Here is a 24,523-nt window from a genome sequence, read left to right on the forward strand (position 1 = left end):
GAGATCTGGGCTGGGAATCTGGTGGTAATGCCACCACAAATTTAGTCTTTTGTTCTCCCAAATAACCAAGAGTTGGGGAAGTTTTCTCTGTACAGTGTAATAATTTCAACACAGGCAATTATATATGGAGAGCCCAGTAGGAAAGGGACAGAAGAGCCTGTTTTTTCCCAAGAATCCATTAAATAAGAAGTGAGAAAATAAATAAAAGAACCTGAAAGTCTTTAACAAAGATGGAGGATAAAAAACCTTTTTTCCAAAATGTTGTTCCTAGGGAAAGGTAATAAGCTCTTACTGTGGATAGAAAGCTTCCTCAGAGATGTTGTTGAACAGCTAAGTGCTTAGTAGATAGTGGGATTGTGTAAGTAAGAAAAGAGCTAGGTAGTTATTTTTTTTATTATTCATATTTTTAAAAGATTCAAGGGTTGGCTGGAAAAATATTCTTTTTGTTACTGAAATTATTTAGCAATTCAGAGACCTCTGTTAATTTCAGATATGTGTGACAGAAGGCTCCATAAAGGCATTTTGAGTCACAAGTATTCCATATTTGTTTCCAGTTTGCATGGCAACGAGAAACTATCGTGGTAGATTTATATTTGCAAGTATAGGGAACTGAGAAATAAAATAACCCTGGAGAGATGCTGATTATGTTCAGAGTGAAGAAGAGAGAGGTCCAGGCTGCCTGATAACTGAAGAAACAGTTCATTTTATTCTGTGCAGGCAGGCAGGAAAGGGAGTGCAACATAAGCAAGACATCTCATTTGTGGTTGAATCCACAGATGAGCTATTGTAGAAAGTATTCTCCAAAACATGCTTACATGAGAGATGGGGCACGTGGTACTGATTAGACTGAGTACCAGCAGGGCAGTTTTATTACACAGAACCATTCCAGCTTGAAAGCTGCAGCCGTGTTTCAGGGCACAAGGCTGTCCCTTCATGGGACTGATGGAGCTCTGCACCATCTCAGAAAGGGCTCAGCACCTTTTAGCTTTGGACAATATTGTAGTTGGAAAGATTCAAAGCTAGAGACTGTTTTCTTTTAAGAGTCAAACATGCTGGAAAACAAAGGAGAAAGCATGCCTTGCATTCCACTGAAGTCAGTGGTTTCTGTCTCTTTTTGCACTACAGATCACTTCCAGTCCCCTTTGGCAGGGAAGGAGGAGGCTGTGCTTGAGTCTGCATTGTCTGCTTTCACACGAGGGTGCTGAGCTCACACCTACCAGGCAGGGAGTGATGCACCCCTGCTCTTGCCCTGTCCAGTCACTAAATGCCTTCCTGCCTATTCGTTGACAGATTAGCAGTAAGGAAAAAAAGAAACGATAAAAAACAAATGTGTAGTCTTTGTTCTTTTGTTCTGGCATGCCACTGATTTGATTTACACTTTTTATCTGGATGTTACCTGGAAAATTAGTGGAAGGTTTAGTGGGATTTCTCCAGGTACATTAAATCTTTAAAAACTCAAGAAGGAAAAATTTTGAGTATTCATTTATCTGAAACTGTCAGTAATCAAATACAACCTTGTGAAACACAATGCCCGGAGTATTGTTAATCTCAGAGCATCTTCTGAACCTGGTTGTAACAACCATTCTAAGAAATGTTGAGTGCCATTCTTTGGAACTATTTTTTGCTAAAAGAAGATTTACACAGCAAATCAAAATTATTTCAGAATCAGTTTAACCAAATTAAGAAATTGGAAAGTATATTTGAGTATGCTTAACACTTGTAGCATTTGACTGTTTTCTGCTTTTTACCTCTCCTCTTTTTTCAGACTATAAATCAATTGAAGGCTCAGTTTCCAGGTCTAGACTTCATTTCAATGACTGTTTTTCCAAACCAGGGAGAATAGGAACAATAATAAAAATACAGTAATAAAAACCACAGAAGACTCTCCACTGAGGGTATAATTATTCCTCCAGTGTCAGTAGTTCCTGGTTGGATTCATGGTGATGAGTGAAAGAATCCTTAACTAGTTTCAGGTTTTTGTATGATTCTTCTTTCATATTTCCCTTTGTCCTGTAACTGTTGCTCATGAGAGCATTCTGCAGTATAGTACTAAGCCCAGCATTTCATATGTAACATTTTAGTTGTTTTCCAATTGTTTGCTTTTACATATGGATTTAATTTGTTCATCCAACAAAAGTCAGAGTAACATGAACACATATGATTTAACAAATATGCAAGATGGTGTTCTAAAAAAAACACAACTACTGTGCTTGCTAGAAGGAAGTGCCAGGGGCCCTCCCAACATGAATTGTTAATGACTTTCCTCTTCTGCTGCCATAAAGAACTCATTAAATGCCAAATTATTTCCCTAAACAATGAGTAGCACTAGTTCCTCTTTGGCCTGTGTGCTTATTTATTAAGAATTACAACTTCCTTAAGTGATACATAGATTCAAAGGAAAAGGAAATCCAAGAGAGAAGCTACTCTGGGTCAGTTGTGCTCAAGGAAAACATCAGAAATATTCTCTAATGATGAAAACATGATTTAGTTTTCAGGCCCCAAAATCTAAAAAGCAGCAATACAAAACATTTTCAAATGTCCTCACATCTTATTTTACCCTTAGGCTGAGGACATAGGAAATAGCAGCTTGATGTGTCTGTTGCTTCTTGAAGTTCTGACTGCTTTGTAACCCAAGAGTCAAGTTATTGCTCTTCCTCTATGGGAATGAAAGTACTGCTTGAACAGCACTATAGCCTGCAAAAGCACTTGTATTTGTGGATGAGGAGAAATTGGAAAAAACATTGTTTGGGAAAGACGGGGTGAAGATGGCATTACAGGAAGCATTAAAAAAGATAAAATGTAGTGGGTGTATTTTGAGGAAAAATAGAAACTCCAAAGTCTTAAGAAGTTAAGCACAAAACCAAGGAATAATAGGAAAAAAAGGAGGAAAAAAAAAAAAGGAAAAGAAACACAATAGGAAAAAAAAACCCAAACAAAACTTAAATAGTTTCATCAAGATATTTGCTGTGGAAATGCACACCTGGAGTGTCTAGGGAGAAGTAAATCCTGGCAGTGTAACAACTGAAACTCACTGAGGACTTGCAGGTGCAAAGTCTGTGCATAGTGCATGGGGCTGTCCCACACGGTGCTGCCATCCTAATGTTCCCCAGAAGCCAGTGGGAATTGGCTGAAGTGAAGGATCTCAGTATTTTACAAAATCAAACCCTTGAAAAGTCCCAAAAGTCCCAAAGAAATAATGTGTGCTGGGAAGGAGGGTGAGGGGTAAGAAATATTTTTTAAGAACAGTCATTAAAAAAATAGTGAGATGCAATATTGTGATAAAAAGTGATGTGATGTGGCCTCTTGAGCACAGGCAGCTGGAAGGTGGTAGTAAGGCTTTGCCAAAGCTGACTGGAGAGAAGGAGGAACAAGTGTCATGAAGGGCCTGTAGAATAAAATACCTGCAATGTGAAAAGCTGAGCTAAGACTAATATGTAGCCCAAAGCCACAGGAATAAGGTGAATAAAAGCCACACTGAATGGAGGTTGCCTTTTGTAACAGCTGGGCCAGTGCTGGGGTCAGGTAAGAAGCAGTGAAGATCAGAGGATGGCTTTACACCCAACAGGCTCCTGCAGAAATCAGTGGCAACATTATTCCAAGCATAGCTTCACCTAATGAACTTCAATAACGAGCCTGCTTGAGGTGCTTCTTGTTGGGTAAAACTGCTGGGGTTTATCAGGACTGCCTCTTGCCGTGATTTTTTGCAACTCCAAAGAGTGCTAGTTGACAGGAACTGCTAAATGGTAATTACTGGTTTTAGCAGAACTTCTGTTTATTATGCTGATGAATGTGCGTTCACCATGCAGAAAAGTTTATTAAAGGGCAAAATAACAAACCATGTGATCATCAGCATCATCATTTCATACTAGACATGGTTCTGGCCACACCTCTCTTTTCCCCAGTCACACCAATTTTCTGGGTGTTGCTGCTGGGCAGTACAAAGCCTGAATGCTTTGCTCACACAGTAGTGGAGTGCTCAGGAGACTGTTACTATTTTGATTGGTACTGCACTACTTGTAAGTACATTCAGTAACTTCTGATGTATTTTCTCACAGCGCACAGGACAATCTGAGCCTGATTTTCATGAGCCTTCATTGCTAGTAGACAATAATAGCACATGGTAGATTCATCTGACATGTTGTTAATTTTTCCTACACTAACCTTTCTGGGGAAAAAATAGCTGTTTGACACACAGAGCAGGAATGTTGGTCAGCAACCCAGGTCAATGTCAGCCTACAAAATTCCTCTTGGTTTTATTGCTGGCATTGTCATTAACAGGATTCTGTGCCTGTTACCTGGTCAGATGAGTTCTTTTTCTGTCCTTTCAAGACATTCCAGTACACTAAGCTTAAAGTTGTCATTGATGTATATGTAGTCTATGAAATAATGTTACCATTACCTTACCATTTCACTTTGCAAGAAGATACCCTCCTTCCTAGTGTTCTGTCCTGCAGTATGACAATGTCATGTACTCCTCCCAGTGATTTTCCCTCACTAAAATCTCTGACTGTGGTTTTCTTAGTAATTGGATGACTGGGATGAAACAGTTGTTGCTGATTTCTTCATATTTCTGCTGTGAATTGGTGTGAAAGGTTATTTGCTATTAAGTGCTGTCTGACTCAGAGGAACTGCATCTGTCCACAATAGTTTGCTATCTGCTTTGTTTCAAAAGCACCCCAAAGTCCCCACTGCTCTCTTTACAGTCTGGGTGTATACAGCCAAACTTTTACCCCTTAAACCAGATCTCAGCAGCCAGACTCTGTCCTGGTGCCCACTGCCACAGGTTGGACTGGAGGAGCTCCCTCCTGCTCATGGTGACAGCACCAAGATCATGATGTTGTCAGGTGGACACATAGAGTCATAGAATCATAGAATTGGCTGGGTTGGAAGGGACCTCAGAGATCATCAAGTCCAACCCTTGATCCACTACTGCTGCAGTTACTAGACCATGGCACTGAGTGCCACATCCAGTCTCTTTTTAAATATCTCCAGGGATGGAGAATCCACCCCTTCCCTGGGCAGCCCATTCCAATGTCTGATCACCCTCTCCGTAAAGAAATTCTTCCTAATGTCCAACCTAAACCTCCCCCAGCACAACTTAAGACCCTGCCCTCTCGTCTTGCTGAGAATTGCCTGGGAAAAGAGCCCAACCCCCCCCTGGCTCCAGCCTCCTTTCAGGGAGTTGTAGAGAGTGATGAGGTCTCCCCTGAGCCTCCTCTTCTCCAGGCTGAACACCCCCAGCTCCCTCAGCCTCTCCTCATAGGATCTGTGCTTGAGTCCCTTCACCAGCCTGGTTGCCCTCCTTTGGACCTGCTTCAGGACCTCGATATCCTTCCTAAACTGAGGGGCCCAGAACTGGACACAGGACTCGAGGTGTGGCCTCACCAGGGCTGAGTACAGGGGCAAACACCCAATACGATGGATCTTTGGAGCTGTGCTGCATGTCCTGAGAGTTCTTGCACCCCAAAAGCCCTTGTCTGTGTCCTCACACAATGTAACCAAATGGTTCCACTCCTAGAATGTACCTTTGAGGAACTCTGGCTGGGCTAGAAGCAAAGATATGTTGGAAAGAAGGAAGAAATGTAAACGAAATGGAGAAATAGATGTGAATGGAAGGGGGGTGAGGTGCTGAAGAGAAGGGGTTATGAAATTTACAAGTGAAGGGAGGCTGAGAAGGACAAGGCACAGAAAGAGCACCGAAGCTAAAGAGAGTGAAAAGACTCAATGAAGAGATGTAAAACCCAGTTCTGACAAACTGTCAAGACAAGTAAAGAACAGGCAGAAGCAGATTGCATTTCATTTTTTTGTGCTATGCTGCTAAGAGGTCTTTGCAAAGGGGAGGAGCATGCAGGGTGTGCTGGGTACTGCTGGGAAGATTCCTTCTTGGAGCAGCCTGAAAAGGGTGTATCTCCTTTTTTGTATCCTAGGATCTGGAAAGAAACTTATGTTTCCATTCCAAAACCTCCCTAAGGATTGAAATACCATGAGATACATAGAAACGATTGTGAGATGAGATACAAATACCTGGGCAAATTCCTTTGCAAATCTCTTGTGTAGACACAGAAAGCAGGTTGGTCCTTATCATTAGTGTTACCATTTTCCATCCAAATTGATCCGGATTCTTAATGATTATACAGAGGCAACTAACTTTAATCCTTATTAGGGAAGAAATAAAACCAGACTGTACTCCAGGAGCTAGATTCTCAACTCAGTGACTAATTGATTTCTGGATTTACAACAATGTAACTTCTCAGAATGTTTGCTTTCTTCCTTCTTCCATATTGTTTTGTCTGTCCACGCTTCTGTGTTTGGACTTAAAAATACAGAGGTGTAGTTTATAAAGGGATGCAAATTAAATTTCCTGCTGTTATGCATGCCTGCTTTCAAGGCACTTGCACCCTCTCATCTGTTAGGAAGCAGCCCCATTGCCTGAGTTTTCAGGGACTGGATACCCACCGGTGCAAACAAGAAATGGGCCTTAGTTTATTTGGAATAGTTGCCAGTGTTGTGGCAAGTAAATCAGTTCCATTTCAGGGCCCCTGCAATGGCTCTGATGTCCCATGTTGCAAAGAGGTCATGCCACCTTTAGGATAACACGCAGATAAAGTCTTAAGTTCAAAACATGGGAAATTTATTGTTATTTAGGGGGTCATGTTGCTTCACAACTCATTTTCACAGGTAGAATTTTCCCCAAATACCCCATCTTTATGTCCATGACTTTTAAACTAGACACATTTAAATAGTAGCATACTGGCTTGGGGTTATGGAGTGAAAACTGCAAGTAAATCACCTGTTTTTTAATCGTACTAGTGAATTCTTTTCTAGTAAAATGGGTGAAGGGAGGCAGATGGTCAGCAGAATTTACTGTTCATGTAGTACCTGTTCAGAGTGTGACTGTTATGTCAGCATCCTAAAGTGTTACACAGGAAAATAGAAGTGTTGTCCATATTAACAAATTACTTTTTTACTATAAACTTCTCAAATGAATAGGCATCACATGTGCCTACCCTAAGCCTAAAATTCTTGATAATTTAATTTTTTAAAAATTGTACTACTGGTCCATAAGACATCCACACTGCTACACCAGTGTAACTCTGTTGACTTTAGGTCTCTGGCTTAAAATTCACAGAAATTTATCTGAAAGCTGATGCTTTCTCTACCAGACTTTTTTGAAACTTTTTGCCATGTTGTACAGGCATCTAATTGGTGTAAAGAATCCCATCAAGCTGCTGTAAGACAACTTAAAGTAACCTCAGAGCATTGCTCTTCCTGGGATCTTACTCTCTAAACCTTCTTCCATGTAAACCATCACATTATCATTATAGTTCTAGCCTTCATTGGGCTATAAGTGAAGTTAACATTTCTCATTGCCTGGTTTAGGATGCTGTTGTATTTCTGTCCTGCAGTGTATGGTCTCAAAAGTCAGACAGATGTGTAAAGCTACTGGCACTGAGATCTTTCTGTGGGCAGATGGCACCAATAAGAGTCATATTCTGACAATACAGAAATGCTGCTGAGGAAGCCTTGTGCATTTGATTTCCCAGATCTTTTGCAGTCTCCTGTCTCTACTGTCTGAATTGGTCTTGCCTTAGACTTTCTAGTTCAGAGCTTGTTTACAGCACTGGCTTTTTTTTTTTTTTTTTTTTTCTTTCTTTCTTGATAGTTGTTCAAGGTTGTAAAGATCTGTCTAAAAATAAAAATCAGAACATGTCTCTTGTGCACATTTCTGTCTCCTTTCTCAAATGAGACCAACCAGAAAGCAACTGACACTAATACTCACAGTCTTGGTTCAATATAGAACATTGCTGAATACACCAGGGCACTGGTGAGTGCTGCTGGGGTGCACAATGGCTCTGTGATTCATTCTGGAGAAGACTCTCATTGTATCCTGAGATAAGCTGCTAGGAAGAGATGTTCTTTTTTGCAGAACTCAGTGACAGGAGGAATAGAAGTGAGTGCTCGGTGCACATCAGAGCCTTCACAGAGCAGTGACAACATTTCCTTGGTTCTCAACAGTCTTCAGTGTCTGGGGTATCCAGTGTAAAGATTGCCAAAATTCCCTTTCTGTATTAATCTATCAGCCTATTGCCTGCTCCAAAGCCAAATTTAAATTATTATTGTGATTAATTTAAGTGTATTTTGTTCTTTTTTCTTCCAGCTTAGTATGCTCAGATGCGTATCATCACCACCATTTTACCTGTTGACTTTCTACTTGAATTTGAAAAAGAATTTGGAAGCACTTATTCTGATTCAGTACATAAGTGCCACCCAATCTTATCCCAAATATCTATGAATATAAAAACTATTAATTTATCAAGCACTTTTCTACACTTCTGCATTAATTGTAGTTGTGAGACACTCAAAGGCACTGTTTGTGTCTAAAGATCCTGTATTACAGTATGATTTCCAAATTGCAGTCATACAGTTTTACTTTGTTTTCATGGTGAGGATGTTAGACAGAGACCTGATTACTGAGAAGCTGCAGCTCTGTGTGGGAGGTGTGGAGCCTCTTTTAGGTACCTTAAGGAAAACATTTTGATATTCAAGAAGTTTCCCCCACAATGTTCTTGAAAATGTCTAACATTTTGTACAGTCTGCTGAATTCCAAAAGGAAAAAATATTCTACATTGTTGTCAGACATTTACATAAATATTCTTCTTCTCTCTCCTTTTTCTCCTGTCTCAAGAATGGATGTTTTAATAATGAGCAGGAATCTTCACTAAAGACACAAGGGTCATCTCTTGCTCCTCCTAGAAGAATCTGTTGGATTTGTTGCAGGTTCTCATCATTTCATCAAATATCTACCAGATTGTCTCAGAGACCCCAGCTGGACACCCTGAGGTTGCAGGTTCTTTGGTTCTTTTACTCTCCCAGTTAGAGTGCTGTGCTTGGAAGGAAATGTTTGATGTCACCAGTAATTACCAGTACCAGTTTTGCAGAGGTGTGCAGGTGTGCCCAGGAGCCCAAGCACTTGGCTGGTGGTTGCCGGTGGTAAATGTTGTTTGTAAGGACAACTTTATCTCAAGTTTTGTCTCAGTACTCTAAGCTTCTTCAACTCTTACTGCTCTCACAGCCCAGTCTAAAAGGTTTTTACATGCTTTGTAAGATCAGAAAGGTCCCTAGTGTCCCATCTGAGGTGAATAAAGGGCTCTGAGTTTTGGTAGCTCTGGGAAGTCTGGAATTCTGACACCTGCTATCCAGGATTTTGTTTCATCAGTGGGTGTGATCAGTACATTAAAAATGAATGCCCAGACAAGTGAAAGCCACATTTCTCTCCATACCTAAATGTGAATGTATGACTGTGGTTGTGAACCTTTACAAACATCTTTGTGTTTTTCATTCCTCTCTTTTTGAAACCAAAGTTTCTCCATTGGTAGAAAGTAAATATTTTGCACCAAATTTTGCCCTTTGGACTTTATTCTTACATGTTATGACTAAATGTTACCCTGATGTCTGACCTCAGTCACAAACCATATACTGCTCGGTAGTCTAAGAATGTGTAGCCCGTGTTTGACCTCCTAAATCATTTCTGGAGTGTGGAAACCCACCGGGCCGGCACCGCTGGGCACCCTGGGGTGCGGGGACTGCGTCAGGGCGTTGCTTCGGTGCCACCTCTCGGTGAGAAAAGGAACAATGACTGCGGAGAAAATAGAACTGAATTGGCTTTGCTTTTACATCTGTCTGTGTCTTTTTTATATGTAGTGAAATTAAAGATCAGCATCGGTTCTGAACACGATTTACCTTTCTTTGATGGAATGGTGGAGGCTTAGGTATCTGCTGTTTAGTTTTCACTGTGTTCCTTTACACCACTGATTTCTCTTTAAAAATCCTTGAGCTTAGAGATGTTTAATCAGATCCCGTTTTGGGCAGAAGAATATTTTTAGTGTGTTATCATGACAAATCCACATTGTTGATCCCAAAAAGATAATTTTAAAAGATGCCTAGCTAGTATTCTTTAATCTTTTAACTTAGTCCAAAGTGAACAAACCTGTTCTGAGGCATCAGCGAGCCATGGATGCAGACAGCTCAGAGAAAAGCAGGGCATTTTCAAGGACAGGGCCCTTCTGCTTTTGTAGCCTACACTCTGCCCTGGATTTGCACAGAACATTCATGCTTCTGACTGTGCCTGCTGTTAGTGGAAGGGTTTTCAAAAACAGATTACTTGGTTGTTGGTTTCACAGAATCACAGAATCATCCAGGTTGGAAAGGACCAATGAGATAACAAAGCCCAACCCTGGATCCACTTCCACAGTGGTTCCCAGACCATGGCACTGAGTGCCACATTCAGTCTTAAAAACCTCCGGGGATGGAGAATCCACCACCTCTCCAGACAGCCCATTCCAATGCCTGATCACCCTCTCTGTAAAGATTTTCTTCCTAATATCCAACCTAAACCTCCCCTGGAAGAGCTTAAGACTGTTTCCTCTTGTCTTACTGAGAGCTGCCTGAGAGATGCTGAATTTTTTCAATCATGCCACATTGTCCTGTAGCACAAACAGTGCTTACTAAGAAGAAATTGGGAGGATAATTGTCTGGCAGGTACTATCCTGCTAACTTAATTTCCCATCCATTATGTGCTTTACTGAATCTATTATTTCCCATTGGAATATAGTATAAAAGCAGTTTTTTTCTCAGGATGGATCTTAATCTACTCTTTCCATTACCTTCACTCCTGGTGCTTCACTCTTACAGTTCATAAACATCTGTTTTGATGAGTACTTTTCTGTTCTCTCAGTTCTTCAGAGTGATTATATGACTGTCTTCAGCTTCCACATTTTCTTGTTACACACCTTTGGATGGTGATTCCATCAACTCATTGTCAAAGACTCTGCTCTCTGATGTTTTTCAGGTCTACCTCCCCATTGCTGAGCACTTTCCTGTCACATAATGTTGCTTCATTTCCTGTTGAATTTCTTCTTCATAGAAAATCAACACCACAGTCCTCCCTGTTGCTCAACCCTGTAATAATATGCTGCTTCATTCATCTAGCATTCAAATTCCACTACTGCATGCAAAACATTCCCTAATAGCATTTCTAATAAACATTGGTTCTTTCCCCACAGCTATGACTCTCTACGGTCACTCCCCAGCCCTGACTGTTGTAACATCTCCCATACTTTCCACCATCTGGAATTTCCCTCTCCTTTTTCCTGCAGAGTTTGCATACAATGTATTTGTTTGTCTCATGTTCCTATCCAGGCAATCTGACCATATTCTTCCATCATCTCTGCCATATGAATTGATCCAGTAAACATTACTTTCCACCTCCCCTTACTTAGGTGTCTGTAGCTCATAGTGAACCACCTTGAACCTGACCTTTTTGGCGATACTATAAGACCTCTATTTTTTACTAGAGTTTTGTAGCTGCACAAAATCCCATTTGGGAGCCCTGCAGCTTTTGTAAGAAAAAATGCTCCAAGCCTAAGGACAGGAACAACATGTAACATCCTCAGTGTTTCAAACCCCACAGAGAGTCACTGATGACAAATTTAACACTCAATTGTTTGTGTCAGACATTATGACAACTATTGAGCAAACAGCTGTTGCTCCAGATGGAACATGTATGACAGCTGCTGGGTCCAGGTGCATCACTCTGGAATAATTCAACACAACCTTGACATGTTGCTTTATTTTTGGCTGGTTTGATGGCACTGCTGCCAGTTTCTTGGACACTCTGCTCTCAGTCCGTAGGAAAACATTTTTCATGCAATGGTTTATTAATGTCTTGAAATTTAAATAATAGGGAGATGTTTTACAGTGATTATTAAGAGATAAGAATTTAAGGGCACAGCCTATATAATTCTATGAGCCTGTTCACCTTGATTTTTTTAAAAACATGATTACAGGAGATGCTTACTTTGTCTTTTAGAAATTCTTAAGTTGTTCAGGAGCAGAGAAAGCATTTTACCTATAGATAGCTTCCCTGTATCTTTATTTTCCTGCTTGAGACACTCCACCAAGTGCAACAAGGGCTGAACCTTTATTTTTGAAATCGTCCACTTTCTGAGAGCTGAACTGGGATCAGTAATAAATACCATGTTGGTCCCTGAATAAGCTGGATGTATTTGACTGGAAGTTTGAATGTGTAAGGTTCTATAGACTGTCATCAGTACTCTGAATCATCCTATTATCTGATCCCGTGACTAAAAGGAAAGACTATCTCTCAGTATTCCTGCAAAACTAATCTTGAAATACAAATCCAGACATCATCTAAGAAGCCCCTCCTGTTTCTGACTCAGTTGATCTGGTTGTTTTCTTTCTGGTGAGAATCTTCATATCCTTAAGTCCCTTCCCAGGAGAACAGCAACATGGAGAAATAGTATTTTTAAAGATGATAATCCCTTCCTCTCTTTGATAGAAACTCTGAAGGAATGCATAAAAACAATCTATAAAACATGTTTGGACTTAGGCCCTTGTATAAGCAGAAATACACTGACCTAGCTTTGGATCTCCATAAAGAAACAAAACCCATTAAAAAATTGGAGGTAAAAAGCAAAGTTGCTTCTGGGCTTGCTCTTAAGCACTTCATCTCATCTTTGAACCAACCATTGCTGTTTTAATGGATATTCTGCAAAATTATTGGGGGGGGGCTCACCCCCCCAGTCAGAGCTCATATTTTATTTTTGGTCTGTCTGAGGGCTGAGAGTATTTGGGAAAAAAGCAGAGTTGATAGTATCCTCCTTTCGAGTCTGCACTAGCAAACATGGCAGCCTGACTGTTTTGTTTCTGGGTATAATTTTTGTATAAAGGTAAACACAAATGAGAGTCAGCTCATTTGTACAGTTGCTCATCGTTACTGACAGCCCTTCCTCTTAAAAGCTCTGTGAATAAGGCAGTGAATAAGTCACTTCTGGATTTGTTTTTTATATTCTTATACATTTCCCCAACATGTTAAATGTCTCCTCAAGTCATTTGTAAGTACAAAATAGCACATCCTCCAGTGCTCAAATTTATCCTTTGGCTCTGAGTTGAGTTTTGTGTTTTTTCCATCTCATTATGTATTTACAGTGCTGGAAGGAAAGTGGGGAGACAAACTGCTCATGTAAAGCAAGCAGAAACATATGAAATAGTCACATCTAGTTAGATTTATATACTCAGGAAACCTACTGCACAGTTCCAGTTAACAGCTGTTGTAGGACCAGCAGGGGATTGGCCCAACACCTGTTTTGTGAGTTCTCCCAAAATGACAGCAGTTAGTGTTACTTTTATTTTTATTTTTAAAAAGTGATAAATAATTTAATAAAAGCAGTGAGATGGTGAAATTGTAATTGGAAAATATCTTGTCCAAAATAATAGAGCTATTTTAAGTTGCAATACATTCAGGACTTAAACTGCTTGGTATTTTAACTTTGTCTTTAATTTGAAATTGCTCTGATGCCCATTGATTAGTTTTGCCTGGAACACAGGCATCTGTTACAAAATATTGATTTTTGCATTACCTTTTAGCCAAGTAGGTTAATAGAATGGTGCTTGGGGAAATTATTTCAGAGGCAGTCTCTGTCTAATATTTGTCTTCAAAGAGCTGATGGAATTGTTTGACATTTAGCCAAGGTATCTGCTAAATCTGGAGCCTGAGCCATGAGGCTGTGTAACTGAGGTAGTGATTAAAGTTATATTTTGAAGACACTTTGTTTATTCCCTCTTGGATCAAACAAACAAACAAACCAAAAAGCCAGATCTGGATTCCATTAAAGTTAGTTGGAGTTTTGCCATTTTTAAATGGCTGACTATTGGACTACTGGTATTTCAGGGGACATTTGATACCATTGTCCTTGCAGTTTAAGTTAGCACAGAGTACTGAATTGTCCTGCAAACCCACCTGTATTTATAGTGTTTTTCTTTTATTGGACATGCATATGGTACTGAGGTGAAAATAGTTTCTTTGTTTCCAGGTCTTAGTACAAATTCAATACCTTATCTGGGTTTCAGGCAACACTTAGCAGGCATTATGCTTATTTAACAAATAGCAAATGTTGACTCATTGAAATGAGACAAAATATTTTTAACACTTCACCTTCTCAGATATTGAAGGGCAAAAAAAGGAACATTCTGTCAGTTCAGTCCCTCTGAATATTCTTAGCAGTTTAATTTGTGAAACATTCTGGAAGAGACAATAAAGTAATGAAGCTTTTTTCTTTAAATAACCCCTTTTCTAAAAAGCACACTGTAAAATGTTGATGACATTCTGTAAAATAGAGGATCATTGCTGCAAAATATTAACAGGCTCCCACCATCTGCTGATCTGTGTATCTGTCAGCAACATCCAATATTATCAAGGCATTCAAAGCATAATCAGAAAAAGGGTGATAAGTGATTTCTGTTCTTCCTTTCTGTGGTCTGTGTTTTTATATCCCTTGTCTAAGTGTTCCACTGACATCAGGTTGCCTTCCAACTCACTTCCTTCAAATGTTTATGAAGCAAAAGGTATATGAGTCAATGTTCTGGAGCAATAATGCTTATCTTCTCTTGTGTGTCAGCTAGTGGATTCTTTCTTTCAGTTGTCACTATTCTGTTGCAGTTCTTCAGGTGGTTCCAGGCATTCATGCAGCTCGTTTCTCCTTGGGTTTTGGCTTTGCTTTACTCTGCCCATGCAAAGGGTCACAGGAATAGATGCCTAGATAAGGATGACTCTGTTTCAGTGAAGATTTCTGTTCCTTCCCTAGAGACTGAAGACCTTTGTACAGAACTGACATGCTCCACTGATTTAGTTTGTTGATTTCATTAAGCTGTAAGTGAAAGATGTACAGATGAAGCTTAGCAGATGTGAGTTAGCAAGCTATTAGGGTAAAAGAAGCAGGTTATAAAGTCTAATACAACATTTTTTTACTGTATAATATAAACAAATAACCCAATAGATAAAAACAGATGTACTTGCTTTGCCAATGAAATGTGATTGTTTTCCAATCAATGTGTCATAACCTATGTAAAGAGGAAGAATAACCTAGATTTAATTTTATATCCTTGGAACGTTTTAGTTGTTTATAGTTGTGGTGAGAGCCTAATTAATCTTCTTGGGAGTTTTCTCTCATTGGTACTCTTTGCTATTCCTTCCCAAAATGAAAACAGTGAGCTTGATTCTTTCCTCCCACTAAGAAAATGTGCCACATGCCAACTCCACTGCCTTTACTAAATAATTCTTAATTAGTCTGATGTGAGAACAAAATTATCAGGTCAGTGTGTTCAATGCTTAGGAGAGATCACTGTAGACTTCAGTGAGGTTGTACATTTGCTCAGTGGGAATTACTGCCTAACAATGGAAGGGGTTTGTTTAGCAGATGGGCCAACAGGCATCATGGTCTGCAGTGTGTTAATTAAAGTATTTTCCTTATACTAATGATATTCCATTAAAATATAGGGTTTTATATAAAATGAGGCTTCCAGGCAGTCAGGTACACTGTCCAAATAGATTTTATAGGTACTGAAAATTCCATCACCTCCCTTCTGCCAGTATAGATGAGGGAAATTAATTGCAAATCAACCTAAGAGCAGCATGATTTTCAGCCAGGCCAGTTCTGTGATCAGGCTTGGCAAACATCTACACAAATTCAGGCAATAAGGAAGAGATGAGAATGCACTATGAGGAGAACACAGGAGAAAAAATGGGGCACATGTTGCATGTGTGTCATATCCAAGTGGCAGCCACAAGGGATCACTTCACAACATGGCATGGGGTGGTTTAACAGGGTCTTGGTGCTCCCCTCACCTGCCTTCCCTCCTTCCCCTTCTCATCCCAGCCATAGACTCCAGTTACCTTTATTTGACAGCTATTACTTGCAAGACCACTCTTTGATCCAGTTTAGCTTGCCAAGTATATGGAAGGTAAGAAAAGGAGGCATTGTTTTAGCTAATTAAATTACCTCTATGAAATGTGAACTTGGTAGTCAGAACAAAGGGAGTTGAGATCACAGAGAGCAGGGAAAATCAGAAAGGAAGAGCCACTGCTGCAGAGCCACTGTGCCAGCTCACCAGATCACAGAACCATGGTTCATAAGCTCTGACAATGCTAAATATTTTACAGTACTCAGGGAATAAAAGTAAAACATTTTCCTACAAATCTGAAGTACTCCATTAATAAGCACACAGGATTTTCACAACCCTCCCACTTCTTAAAAAAAAAAAAAGAAAAAGAAAGAAGGAAGTGAAAAAATTCCTCACTTCCAGCTGGAAGCAAATGGCTCTTCACTGGAAAGTGATTCCTTAAATGGTCACAGGTTTAGCATTTGCTTGTCATTAAGTCATCTCACTAACCAGTTAATTGTTGTGGCCAACTGCTGATGCCCAGTAGTCAAGTCTGAGCCAAATGTAAATGGAGATCAGAATATGCTACAAGCTGACCTAACAACTTCAGACAGTGTATGAACCATAATTCCAGCCCTGAAGGCCTTTCTCATCTGAGTGAACTTTGCTCAGTGGTTCTGTTAAATCTGTAACATGGAGTGGCCAGTGCTCCATCCATAGCTGATCCAAAAATTATGCATAAAGATTTATTCTTAATGAGCTTTTATTTTAAGATAAATTAGACTACTCTCAAAAAGATGTCTCTTTTCTGTAGGGGAGAAGATAATAGGGGGAAAAAATCAGACACTTGAAAATTGTTTTTGACCAAAACCACATGGAAGTTTCTTCACAAACAAAACTTTCTTGTTCTTTGTGTTTCTGATTTTTTTTAAAGCTGCTTTTATTGAAAGTATCACTGGAAAAGTAACTAATTTTCCAGCTTCAGTTACCCATAAATATTTGATACTCATCTGGACACAATCAGGGGACAGTGATGGCTGTCTCACAGTACCTTTTCTTTTCAGATTCTGATGGATCCCTAATGCAATTTACAACAAGTTTAGAAGTCATGTTGTAGCTCAGATTTTTCCTTCTAGTTTTCCATAAGTCGGGAATACTGCCATTTAAAATGGAAGTAATCTTGCACAGGTATTTCATACTTCAGGCATCTTGATAATTGCTTATTGCAACATTTTTGTTTTGTATGCACAGGACACAACTGGGAGCTGATGTTGCATTGCTGAGTGAGACAAGAGACTGAGGAAGCACTGATCACAATTTCAGACTAAAATTTCAAGCTAAAAGGACAAGTGCAAACAGAACTACCCACAAGCCTTAAAGGTGAGATTGATTCATTACCTCATGAAATGGATAGGCTTTTAAAATTTCTTCAGCTAGCAGCTGTGGTAACACTTTGAACTGACTTATTCTGAAAATTTATCCTCACCTGTGAGTGCTTTGGCATGGATTAAAATAGAACAGTTCTTTGTACTTGATCTCACCATATCCCAGTGGGTCAGTCATCACTTCAGTATACAACGAGGCCTGGTTTTCTTTAGAAAACAAGACAGGTATTTGTCAGGATAAGAGTCATGACATTCTTCCACTTTTGGTATGACAGGAATCTGAGGTGGAGTTGTGCATAGTCCAGAGTCCCCGTGGGATTGTCACAAACACATTTTCTGCCTGGGTCTCTCTGGAGTAATCTGCTTTTTCTATTGAGCAGGAGCTGGCCAAGCCAGGCCTTAAGTCCACTGTAGTTTATTAAATCCAAACTCCAGCCTTAGCAGTATTGTTGTATCGAGCATATAGGTCAAAGAGTGAATGTGCTGAGCACCTGAGACCTACTCCCAGTTCCCATTAAAATCAACAGATCCAATCTTTTAAGTTCTCATTCAGCCCTTGCTCAGGCAGAACCCTCAAACACTGAGTCATGATCCAGGTTCACAGGCCCTGCATTAGTCAGAACCTGTCTGGATTTGACTAGTGTCAGTTGCTTCCCTTGTTTCAGGAGACAGTTCCTTAAACTTTTATACAGCTGGGTAACATTATTAACATTTTAGAAGCTTTAACAAAAGTTGAGAATACTCAAAAGTTGGGAATACTGTGTTTCACAAGAACCATGGGATCTTGTCAAAGGGATCAGAGTCTTGGAGAACAGCAGGTCTCATTTAATGACTGTCTGATAATTCTTTACCAACCTGAAAGCTGAAGTGTTGTGTGAACTGCTGACCTTGAGGGAATTCTTCTGGTAAACATCACTATAGCTGCTTAATCTTTGAACTGTTAATTGGACACTGTTAATGAGGATGCTGGATGAGGCCTTTGATCAGGGAAGGCTGATAAACCTAATGAAGAGACTGAACCTCCCAGCTTTATTGTCATCACTGGCATAGGGGTGGATCATTTCTTTGGTCTCTATTCAGTAGGGTGGCTACTGAAACTGGCAACAAGTTTGCCTTCTGCTGCCTCTTGGGCTTGCCCTTCAGTGTTGTGTGTAGCACTGCAGTGAGGTTTGGAACCTGCAGAGTTGAAGTGTGTTGTGATTTGAGTGATGTTACCATGTGTGCAGAATCTGTAAATTAACAAGCAGAGTAGTTTGTAGGGTTCTCTTAACAGAGGATATTCAATTTGATAGATGGCAGTGTTAATAATGTCGCCTTAAATGAGAATAAATCATAAACCCTGGAAAATTACAAAGGCATTAATCTAAATCCAGCAAATTATTTAGGACTATTCAATTTATCAAGGGTAATCAGGATCTTTAGACCTCATCTTAAGTCTGTTACTGAAGTAATTACAGAATTACCATGGTTTTCTGTGACATAATGTAAGGTTAGTTAGAAAAGTGGCCTAGCAGTATGCAGTCTGGCTTCGTTTTTGCATGGATTCTAATGGAAATAGAATGTCATAGTTGTCATGTGAGGTTTCTGTGGAGAAAATGAGAACTCTTTTTCACCTTATTGTTGCCTGAATTCTGCTTTCATTTTGGAGTCATTATTTGCCCAATATCAAACTCATTCACCATAAAAATATTTACATTTTGTCAGTGATTCCTAAATTTGAATTGTTTCCTATCACTTTTTAATTGGTATTGATTGGTCAGCTGGTGCAAACAAAACTCAAATCTGATCTAACCCTGGTGGCTGAATGCATTTTTGAAAGCTCACGTGTTTTTACTTATCATTAGCTATGATATTTTCAGTAAATTTGACTGAATGTATAAAGCAGTCACTCCTAAGAATTATTTCCTGTCTTCATACACCTATGGAGACACATCATCCTATTTGCCATTTAATTGTGATTACAACTCTAATTTTAATTTAACTTCCAACTAATTTTAACAATTACCATTATTGATGACAGAAGCAAAAATACCTCAGTATGTCAGTTTGTCTCACAGCTGCAATAACTGATCCCAGCTGCTTCAACAAAGCTACATTTTTTGCCTCTGATTTGGTCTGTAACATCTAAAGCAACTTGCAATTTCCTTTCCATATGGTAAGTGGGTGGAGTAGAGCTGCAGATCCTAAGAACCATCCCAGGTGTTAAGGTATTTTAATGAATCATCTTGATGTAAACTGCTTGAACTCTGCCTGGGAGCTTGGTTGCTGCTGAGTCATTTTGGCATTTATGTTGCTTCTGGAAAATGGGTGTGTTGGCTTGATGTGTTGGAGACAAAGACTCTGTTAGAAACATCAAGGCTTTCAGAGGGAAAGGATGAGCTGCACGTGGTTATTTGAACTGAATTCAAATGTATATTTAGGGAAAAATTGGACAACATATGGTGTGGCTATAATTTGTTCAACACAAAGTGGAAGTTGTGCCTGATCATACTACTTCTAAGACATAAACATGCAAATTAAAGGCTTGCTCAGAGACAACTGGCAGAAAATCTTTGGTGTGTTTCAGATGGACTTCTTTGTTTCCTCTGCAAATTATACTTTCTAAGTAAAGAAAATGTATTTTCAGGAAGTCAGATTTAGGTTAGGGCTGTGGAAGTCTAATTGTGCCCAGTCAGCAAAAGCACCAGCACAATGCCTCAAAATGACCTCAAACTTGCATTATTAATCGAATATAATTTAATCAAATTCCAGATTTAGGAGCACATAACCAGGCAGATAACTTGTCACTAGTTTCTGGATTTGTTCTAACACCTTTTGTACTGATATTCCACTTCTTGACAGATCCTCCCTTTCATTCCCTGAAACACTTTATAAACCCTTTCAGGAGGATCAAAGACACAAGGAGTTTGTTTAGCTTTTGACTACAGCCTTGTCTTCTTCTGGTGCACACAGATCAGTTGTTGGCTTTACAGATTATCTGTCAAGATTTAATGCTTTTGATGTGTTTGAAAAATTATTTAATTCATAGTATTTCTGCCTTTAGTAAAATATTTCTCAGAACTATTCAATTACCTTACTTCCTTTTTAAAGTCTCACTAACCAAACTTCATGCTTTGGGTTTTGTTTTTTTTTTCTCCATTTGGGAACAGCTTCATTTTTTGGATGATGTCTCTGTATTTCTGGTGCTCTGCACTCTTCTGTTATGAAGCATTCTAGTAGGAGTTGTTCCTGCCCTTGCAGGGGGTTGGATCTTGATGATCCTTAAGGTCCCTTCCAATCCAACCCATTCTATGATTCTGAATTGTTTCAGTCATTTGTAAACCATGTCTGCAAGTGGTGTGGATTTGTTCTGATTATCCCATATTTCTGTTGTCTTTAAGCAGTTTCCACACCACCTGCAAAAACCTCACATTTCTTGCTGCTCTTATTTTTTTAATTAAATACTGGGTTGGTGGTTTTCTGGTTTTCCTTTCTTTTTTCTTTTTTTTTTTTTTTTTTTTTTTTTTTTTCTTTTTTTTTTAATCTCTTTTTCCAAGAAGTTTAGACCTCAGTATATTTTGGCCACTGTTGTGAGCCTCTGAGTGCCTCTTTCACAGCAGCATTTTAAACAAAGTCTTGCATACTGCTAAGGAAGGTTTTTCATTCTTGTTGTTTTCCCCAGTTAGCTGATCCCAAGAAGTCGTTAATACTCTAAGAATTTTACCCAAAATTTCCTGTCATCTTCAGAAGAATCTGAGAATTAATTTCACCCCTGTGTTTTCAATTCACCTTCCATTTGCCATCTTACTTCACCAAAAGCAACTGATGCTAAGGAAAGCAGGAAACAGGCATAGAAAATCTCCAAATTACTTTCCTGATTTCCAGGGGGGAGTCTGCAGTGAATCCTGCTGGAGAAATGTTCTTCTGATTAACTCTTGCTGGAGAAACTGTAATGATCCCACCGTGTTGATTTCTGAATGAAAAATCAGTTTATTCTGTAGAGAAAAATCCTGACCTGATAAAAAGGCAGCTTATGAACTAATTAGCTACTTCAGTTTCTTCTGATTCTGTTTTTATTCCCTATACACCACTGCTTTTGCTGAGCAGCTGTTGAGAAAGGAAGAGTTTCAAAATTTGTTTCCTCACATCCCTAGATTCATGTGTTTGGAAGATAGAAAGAATTTGGCTCAATCTGCCAGCAACAAGGCTTGTGCTGAGGCAGTTATCCTCCTGGATTTCAGGTGTGCACATCAATAAATGAAGCAGCAATGCTTTTACAGAGATTTATTTCTATTGTTCTGTCCAGATTGCTTGAGTCTTTGTGACAATTCCTTCAAATATAATTCCTTCAGTCCCCTAGGATTTACAGGGGTCATCTCTTACAATTTATAGAATTTGTTCTTAAAAATTTATAGAACAAGAATGTGACACTACCTTTTTAAACTCATTGCCACTCATACAATAAAAATAAATATAACATAATGGGCATATCAGAAAAAACATGATTATTTTTTACCTGTACACTGATACATCTCAGAACGGAGTAAAAATGTTTATATGTGATGAAAAGATTAGAATTGCAGTTTTCAGTTTGTGACCTTGAACAAATCTTACATAATTCCAGTGCCTTGCATTTTTATTTGGAAATCAGTGATTGCTCTTCTTTACATGAGAAAGGTTTAATGTAGAACTTTGATTAATTTCACCACAATAAAATACATGGTGATGTCCTGACACTTGAGATCTGTAAGGGGAGGATGTTTGAACTTTTGCATGAAGCAACCTCCACGGAGCAGCTGGTAACCCAGCAGGATCTGCTGTCTCACAGTGATACAGCTCCCACACAGCAGTGACAAATTAGAGCACAGGTGACACTGCTGGGTGTGATCCAGCACACCAAAGGGCACAGCCTCAGATGCCCTGACCCAAACTCACTCCTCTCCCAGCAGCCCAGTCACAGATGCACCTCTCCCTTCCCAGATTGTTTGTCACCCCCCTCAGCTCCATCTTTAATTAATTATTTGCAGACCACTTGAGTCCCATCAGGTCATTATTCATTGCATGATGAAGATTTAACCAGCCAGCCTGACAGCTCGGGTTGTCCCAAGAAAGCAGCACAAGTTTCCTTTCTGCACTTTCCTGGCTCCCTGGCCACGGGGGGAGTGTGGAGCTGGGGACGTTCTGCCTGGCAGCAGCTGGGGACCTCGGGAAGCCTCTGCCATCAGCAACAGCAACCAGGAGCACACACAGGGAACGTAGGAAAGCTCAGAAAGATATAAAATATATGTAAAATCAGGTGCACGGTGCTTATCATTGATTTGTTTTTACATCCTAGTGTTCCAGTACCTATGACCACGTTCTGTGACAACCAGTGGCATTTGTGCTGTCAAGGGAGTGCCCAACACTGCTCTGCTCCTTATCGGGGCATCTGTGGCATCTTTATCCTTGTTTGCACGCACAGTTTAACATACGGATCACTTAAATACCACTGAACATTTTTAGTCAAGCACGTAAGACTTCTTGAGCATTTTCACAACTCTGCAAGACGTTGAGCACCCACACTCACAGCTTTTATTCAGAAAAATATCGATTATTTCACAGCTGGAAGGCTCTGCCGAGGAGCTGTATGACGCCTTTGTTTTTCTCCAGACAGGGGCAGCGCCGCTTCACCCCACAACCCTTACAACAAGCAGAAACCAATCACCACCTTAATTACACCTGAGCAACATTTCCCTCCTGCTGTGCTCCAGGCTGCGCTTCAGCTCCTGTCAGAGCCCATCACAAGGACCCAAACCCCGTTCTAGAAGCTGGATGAGGAGACGCCATCCTGCCCCTCCTGCGGGCCGTTCAGCTGCAGGGGCCCTCACCGCCCGACTGCCCTCCTGCGCCTTCCGGACAGGATAAACCAACACCTCTGGCTTCTCTTTCCTTATCCAAGCACCGATGGTTCTCAGGAGATAAACCCCACCGCCTGACCCAGCTCCTATTGCCGCTTCCCCCATCTGCGGGGCCCGTTCTTCCTCCGGAGCCGGACGGTTTTAAGCGGGGGACGTGAGCGGCCGGAAGCGGCGGGTTGGAGCGCGGGCACATCCGGCGCTCGCCCGCCCTCGCCTCCCCATGGCCGCCGCGGTGGTGAGTGCGGGAGGGCGGCGGGAAGGGCCGGGAGGGCACGGCGGGGCTGGGAACGCGGCTCTGGGGCTCCGGGAAAAGCTGAAAGCGTTGGGAGGGTTTGGCTGGGGCGGCAGGAGGTGTTCCGGGCCCGGTGGCGGATGGGAGCGGGGAGGAAAGGTCCTCAGAGCAGGGTGTGGGCATGGCGCCTGCCGGAGCGACCCTCAGCCCCGCGCTGCTCCCGGGCCAGGGCTGCTGCACCCAGGCCTTGGGCAGGTTTCTCCCCCACCGCCGCACCACCTGCGGTTCCAGCGGCCGCAGCCTCTCTGTACTGAGGCCTAAGGGCAGGCGGTGGTTTGTGTGATGAACCGCCGTGTGTCACAGGCCATGGAGTTTGGCCGACTTGGAGCTGCTGTCGGAGCCTTCAGAAGGGTTTTTTTGTTGGCTGGTTGGTCGGTGTAAGTATGGCTTTCCTGTTAAATACTGAGAGGAAAGATTCCCAAGTGAGGTGGCTGGATATTGGAACAGGAGGTTGAAGAACTGTGAAGCCTCCCTCCTCAGGGTTGTTAAAAACGTGCCTGGAGATAGGACCCTGGGCAGTCAGAGCTGACTGTGCAGTTGTCTCTGCTTTGAGCAGGGATTTGGACCAGGTGACCACCAGAAGTTTCTTCCAGTGTGAATTGTTCTCAGAATTTGAAAACAGATTCCAGGCTGTGGTTATAGAGACCTTGTCTGGAGTGTCAGAACCAACAAGGTTTATTTCCTATTTGACTTACATGGGTGTTTCCCTAACAGCTCGTTCCAGACTCATGGTGTTTCTCTAGCTCTCCCTTGCACTCTGTCTGTTCTGCAGCTGAAAGGCAATGGGTTTGGCTTCTGGTCAGGAGGTGTCTGTGTTCCAGTGTGTGCTGGCTGAGAGGTAACAGCCTCTAAATGTGCCAGGCTGAGTTGCAGTCACTGTCACAGAGGCCAGCACTCTGCCTCCCAGTGCCCAGGAGTTTATATTGGCACTTTCTCTAATTCAGCATCTTTTAAGACTATTTTGCCATATTTGTTTAGAATTGGGCCATGGGTTCAGAAATTGTCAGAGAAATAGGAAGGCTCAGAGCAGGCTCAGTCCTTACAGAGGGAGAGCAAAGGAATAGTATGTGATAATGTGAGAGTCACCTTACTGGAAGCTGGTACCTCCTGCAAGTATGAAAGGATTTGGGGATCTATTCCAACATTATTTGATATCATCTTTCTGTGAGGAGGGAAAAGACCAACAAAGCAACTTGCTGGAGAAATTATGTAGATTGCTAGGTTGCATAAAA

General features: G+C 40.8%; 1 protein-coding gene across 7 annotated transcripts in view; it reads left to right on the forward strand.

The window, feature by feature from the left end:
* Nucleotides 1–24,523, forward strand: part of NXT2 (nuclear transport factor 2 like export factor 2) — a 63,774-nt gene that overhangs the window by 33,535 nt on the left and 5,716 nt on the right. For 6 of the 7 annotated variants that reach the window (XM_030449289.1, XM_030449290.1, XM_030449287.1 and 3 more), the window contains 2 exons: nucleotides 16,990–17,118; nucleotides 22,752–23,234. In XM_030449289.1, the coding sequence (XP_030305149.1) occupies nucleotides 23,220–23,234 (15 nt within the window). In that variant the 5' untranslated portion in view covers nucleotides 16,990–17,118; nucleotides 22,752–23,219. The remainder of the gene's footprint in view (nucleotides 1–16,989; nucleotides 17,119–22,751; nucleotides 23,235–24,523) is intronic. The other variant, XM_030449292.1, reaches the window with a different exon arrangement.

This window comes from Calypte anna, chromosome 4, assembly GCF_003957555.1.
Source record: "Calypte anna isolate BGI_N300 chromosome 4, bCalAnn1_v1.p, whole genome shotgun sequence".
Taxonomy (NCBI): Eukaryota; Metazoa; Chordata; class Aves; order Apodiformes; family Trochilidae; genus Calypte; species Calypte anna.